A 6,000-nucleotide genomic window follows, 5' to 3' on the forward strand; every position below is an offset into this window, starting at 1 on the left:
CTGTATATTAACCTGCAAATATTTAAGTTACCTAGGCAACTGCAATAAAGTACAGTGGTACCTTGCGTTACAAACACCTCGGGTTACAAACACTTCGGGTTATAGACTCCGTTAACCAGGAAGTAGTACTTCAGGTTAAGAACTTTACCACAGGATGAGAACAGAAATCATGCGGCAGCGACACAGTGGCAGCGGAAGGCCCCATTAGCTAAAGTGGTACCTCAGGTTAAGAACCGTTTCAGGTTAAGAACAGACCTCCAGACCTACCACTGTATTTGACAATAAAAGGAGGGGGGACACACAGAAAGCAATATAAAATTTACATCAAGGAGGCAGATCCCCCTACCAATCTAGGTATTTAATTTTATTATATATGTATCCCCCCCACTCCTTTCCCTTTAGTGAGTTCAGAATGATGTACATGAGATCATTCCCATTTTATCCTCACAACCACTCTATATTAGACAGCTTGAGGCAAGAACTCAAGGTTACCAGATGAGCTTCTTATGGTCAGAGCAGGGCTTTGAACCTAGGTCTTCAAAGCCCACACCCAACTTTCACTAGAAGCTACACCTAGGTTACTCTCCCCCACCCCAGTTAGAGTCCTTTATTGCTCACAATATATTTCTGTGCATTTTCTCTACAAGCATACTTCAAAACCATGCTCTCCTATGTTCTCACGAACATAACACAGGAAATGTGAAGTGGCATCCTAGATGTGCACATAAAATGAGGACTACTACATTCTTGCAATTATGGATTTATGAGATATATTATATATATTATTAGGATTCCGGGATGCAATATAGTTTACATAACTAAGTGTTGCTAGATTGACCCAACCACGTTGAGAGCAAAGAAAACAATCATTTTAACTATTGTTATATCATCACATTTGTGCATATGACATATTTTTTGTGGAAAGCAACATGGTCCTTAAAAGCCTAGGTGGACCGAAACCATTCACCCTCAAGACTGAAGCTATACAAGTTCTTAGATCACCTTAAAACTACAATAACAGAGAAACTGGTGCACTGCCACCTGTGAAATCAAATACACAGCAGTGTTCCTTCAAGGTATTTGTTATAGAACAAAATATTGACAACAGGATTTCTGAAGCCACACCACATATGCACAAGTCTTTCGGTTGTTTACATTATTTCAGTACCATTTGAAAACTAATTGTTCATTAAGCTTAAGCTGCACAAGATTAAAAATTCTTCTGAGTTCAAAGCAAGATCAGTTAGACATGTGAGCTGACAAGGCACAAAGTCTGAAATTTCTTGCCCATGCACAATTAGTATTTTTAATGGAAAAACAAAGTTATATTTGGATCAACCTTTCTTTATTTGAGGCATATTTTTAATATAAATAAATAAGCCTGGTTACAATATTTGCCTAACTTTGCTGGAAGGAGGATAGAAGCAATCTTTTGCAAAAAGAAGTTAAATGTTATCTAAAATTTCATATACACTTCACTGTATCATATGCACTGTATACCTTTCACAGAAGTGCCATGAACTTTAAAACTTACAGAGAAGAGGTCAAAAGAGAGAGAATTGGAAATAGAAAAAAAATTAAGCAATAAATGACTCAGTGATAAGTAAATAGATAAAAATTATTTAGAGCAGTCTTCCCCAACATGGAGTCCTCCAGATGTTCTGGACTGTTCATCCTGCACAGCTGCTCCAAATCCAGCACCCACATTAATGTTCTAATTGATTAACTTTAGAAGCAAACACTATGATATTTTGTACAGCTCAACAAAATCAACATTTGTCTGCATATATAGAATCAAAATGCAATTGATTGCTAAGATAGCAAAACTGGTGTAATAGGGTTTTTGAAGGTTTTCTGAATTAAACTGGTAAGAAAGAGTAGCAAGGCACAACAAAATACACATTTTTAGTTCTGCACTTGAATATTTTATAGTGCTATTAAAATCTTAATTTCCAACACTTTTAATTAAAACACAAAGCGAACCTTTGCCAAATTTCAAGTTTTCAGCCTTCAAAGACGTTATGCTGTTGCAACTAAAACAATGAGGCAACCAAATTACCTGCATTCTTACAATCTGGGAGTGGCAACTTGTGATATTTGGGCTTTGCCCAAATGTGTACAGCAGCATTACATTTCCAAGAATACATACTTGTTTTTACTCACACCCAAACTGCTCCCCGGAAAGGAAATAAATAAATAAATCTCCAAATACTAAACACTTAAAAGTCTGTCTGTGACCAAAGAACAGTGTGAATACTGTATCCATGACAGAAATTCTACAAAGCTTCTCCACTCTCAAACTCTCTGGCCAGACTATCATCTGCAAAAGTAAAAGCCCAATAAAGTGAGGTCCAACACAAAATAGATTAGGATCTTATACTGGTCACAAAAACAGTCAATTTACAGAGTTTTTGCTCTACACTTCCTACCATTCATCTTGCTCTGGAACAAATTCCAGTATTCCAGCCATATTCTAAACGTTAAAGTATTTTATTTTCATCTCAAACAGAACCTTAACCCATATATGCATACTTAAGACCAGTACATTTTTTTCTGGGGGGAGGCAGGGGTACGCATACTCCTAAACATTTTGTGAATCCAAGTTTGGCCTCATTGAGGGGCAGTATTTCAATATGAGTAGGAAAATGAGAGTACCCCTAAACTTTTTTTTTTAGGAAAAAAAGCACTGCTTAAGACTATCATACTTAGGTATTTTATACTGATTTGACAGTTGGTGCCTTCAGAATAGAGATAGGCAGGGATGTCCTAAAGTGTTTTCATCTGAAGAAAGTGTTTCAGAAGTGGGGCAAGTGAGGAACCAACATGTACACCTCACAAGACTTCTACATAATGCAATCTGCAAGATAACCAAGTAATTTTAGGTAGTTGCACAGAGATTATCATTGCTTTTGGCAACAGTCTCCTATAAGCAATAGATCATTGTGTTCCTGGTGGCAAATTTTGATGTACCTGCTCCTAAAAAAAAATAAACTAAATTGGCTTAGCATGTAGCAACCAAGGAGTCTGACAGGTTCTATGCACCTGTTTGATTTCTCCAGTTTCCTGAGACACACCTTCAGTTGAGCAGGTGCAATTGTGTTCTGACAAGTCTTAAAAAATGGAGGAAGGAGCTAGTCCTGACTAGCATCATTCCAGGTAACATTCAATTTACATAAATATCTGGGAACCCATTCAAATGTCAGGATTCACTGTAGAAAATGCAAAAAGGTAAGGGTAACTATTAACAAGCAGTCGCTACAACCACCAGCAGGACAGCAAAATGGAGCCCTTGGGATAGGGACTGGTATGCTGCATTTCAAAGTTTCATGCCGAAACTAAGCTTTAGAACTTGTGCTGTAATAATATAAAATGAAGCATCCCTGATGTGATTTGGGAGTGAATTTCCCAAGCAGATTTCCCTGGGCACCAGGTAACCACAGCACTGGCTACGCCATATTTCTGGAATTAGAGGACAAGACTCTTCTTGATTCTCATAACTTCCCCACCCCTTGCCTTTTTACAACTTAAGGCTAAAATAGAAAGGTGTCAGGCTCCTGTTGTGAAATGGGAAAGGCAAAGAGAACTGTGGCAAGTCTGTATCAGCCTTTTTCACCTGTACAGTTCAGTTTAGGACTGAGACAAACTTGATATAGGCCACAAGTAAAGTGCTTAGCCATGTAAACATTTCACACATGCCTATCTCATATACATGCATCTACTAAATGGAGAAGCACCTAGAATGACAGGTTCTGGGACAATTTTGTTCACTACAAAGCTCAGGAATAAAACTCACCAGGTGGTTTGGGAGCACACACTGTAAACCTAATCTACCTCACAGGGTGGTTGGGGAATAAAATGTGGGCGGGATAAAGAAAATAATGCACACTACCAGAAAAGTGTGTGCAGAGGTCTAAAAAAAAGGAGTAAATACAATTAGCTTGAGGTTACCAGCAATGTACCCGTCCAGGCCTCTGAAAGCTTGTGAGTACTAAATGCTACATGTGAGTGGTTTGTCCCATATGGCAAGTTGATTTGAACAAGGCAGACAGCTTCTAGATTAGGTCTCCTTCCCATGGTGTCTTTCAGCCATTTACAACTACACAGGTGCCAGGGGCTAACGCTTCCCTCTGTCTGTCTGTCTGTGTGCGCGCGCGTCAAATTTAAGGGCCATGGGAAAGGCGCTTTGCACATGCTCAAAATCCCCTTTCTGAACTGTACTAAAACTTCGCATCTTCCAGAGTGAGACCAAGCATTGAAAACAGTCGAGCCCCCGCTTACCCGGCCGGCCCCAATCCTCGCGTCCCTCTTGCTCTCAAGTCATCCCTCCCGCTGACTAGCTTCGCGCGGCGGAGCTGGAGGAGGGGAGAGACGGAGGCGTGTGGAAGCGCACGCTTCGCCCCCAAGTCGCTCCCCTCCTGGCCCGGGAGAGCTCAGGCACCTGCTGCCCTCGCCTGGCAAGCCAAGCTCCTCCCAGCCGGCCAGCCGGCTCTCTCTCTCTCTCTCGCTGGCTCGCTCTCGTCCTGCCTCACCTGTCCCGCGGGTCCACCCAGCTGGTGGTCTTGGTGGCGTGGTCGATGTAGTAGACTTTGCCGTCGTAGTCGCGAGCTTCCTCCCAGCCCTCGGGCAAAGGCAGCTCCTGCCTGGGCATCTCCTCCTCCTCCTTCTCCGCCGCCGCCGCCGCCGGCAGCAGCAGCAGACAGACAGAGTGAGCGAGCCCGGCAGCGGCCCCATGCAAAGAGCTCAGCAACCCCCCGCCCAGCCCAGCAGCTGGCACGGCGGGCCGGGGCGAGGGGCCGCGGCGGGCCGCGGGGCGAGAGCGAGGCAGCCGGCGGGGCGGGAGCCTCGCATCCTCAGCCGGGCGGCGCTAGGGGCGGGGGGGGGGCGAGTTCGAGTCCTCCAGGTGTTGCAAGCGGCGCCGGAGAGCCCCGTCGAGCCTCGCTCTACCCGTCCCCGCCAGGAGCAGACCCGGCTCCCCTCTTTCACCTTCGCCGGGCAAGTTCCCCGGAGCCCGCGAGCTGCAAGGCCGGCGCTAATCCTTCGACGGGGCCAAGCCCACCACGCTCCCCGCCAGGGTTTCTCTTGTGCCGCCAGTCGAGCTCCCTCTCCGTCGAATGGCTCCGGCGAGAGACGCGCACAATGCTCAGCCTGCCTCCCAGGTTCCTTCTTTCCCCGCCTCCTCCGCCCCTTCTCACGCCGGTGCTACTGTAATGCAGGTAGTAGAGCCGCCTCAACCTTGCATGGCGCGCGCGCACACTCGCACGCAGAGGGGAATGTGTCGGAGGCGGCTATTAGCGCAAAGACGGCCAGCCCTCTGGAGACAAGCGCCGCCGCCGCCGCCTCCTACTGCTCCTGCCTGGAGCGGGGAGCTGATAATCCACGGGGAGCCTTAGATACTCCCCAGCCTCTGGCCAGGTTGGGAGCGGCCGAACCTGGAAGGAACGGGATGCGCGCGGGGGGGGGGGGAGGGGGATTCGCACGCAGCCCTCCCTCTCTGCGGCTAATGGGAAAGTTGCCCAGAGGCAACTGGGGAGGACGCGCTTCCCCACTGCCAATATCTGCGGAGAGCGGGCGGGGAGTTCTCAGGCTGCTAGGGGGTCACTGAGGAGGGGGGAGGCGGTTTCCCCCCGAGCCCGAGCATCTCCCTCTGCGCGAAGGCTCTGAGGAGGAGACCTGAGGAGCGTGGCTGCCTCGTTGGCTCCGAGACAGGTTGCCGTCGAGGAAGCAGGCGGCACCAAGGCAACAGGGAAAAGGGAGGACGCACTCGAGAGACGTCGGGACGGACGTCCCCTGTTGTCAGTCGAAGAGGGGGAAGGAGCCCCGGAGGTGCTGCCGGGTTTACCCCGGGAAAAACATCGAGAGCCTTGTGGCAACTTAAAGTATTATTATTATTATTATTATTATTATTATTATTATTATTATTACCTTGAGCTTTGGGGTGCGCCTCTCCACTTCAGCAAAGGACTGCAGCTTACCCCTACGCCTTTAAAAGTTGGTAACTTT

At 46.6% G+C, this 6,000-nt stretch overlaps 1 protein-coding gene across 2 annotated transcripts in view; it reads right to left on the bottom strand.

Moving 5' to 3' along the window:
* The window catches only part of WWC1 (WW and C2 domain containing 1), a 75,582-nt gene extending 69,867 nt beyond the window's left edge, over positions 1 to 5,715 (bottom strand). Inside the window, exon 1 of one of the 2 annotated variants that reach the window (XM_083596825.1) lies at positions 4,530 to 5,715. In XM_083596825.1, the coding sequence (XP_083452951.1) occupies positions 4,530 to 4,648 (119 nt within the window). In that variant the 5' untranslated portion in view covers positions 4,649 to 5,715. The remainder of the gene's footprint in view (positions 1 to 4,529) is intronic. The other variant, XM_083596826.1, reaches the window with a different exon arrangement.
* Positions 5,716 to 6,000: the final 285 nt, after the last annotated feature.

The sequence above is a fragment of the Podarcis filfolensis genome (assembly GCF_964270895.1).
Source record: "Podarcis filfolensis genome assembly, chromosome: 2".
NCBI lineage: Eukaryota > Metazoa > Chordata > Lepidosauria > Squamata > Lacertidae > Podarcis > Podarcis filfolensis.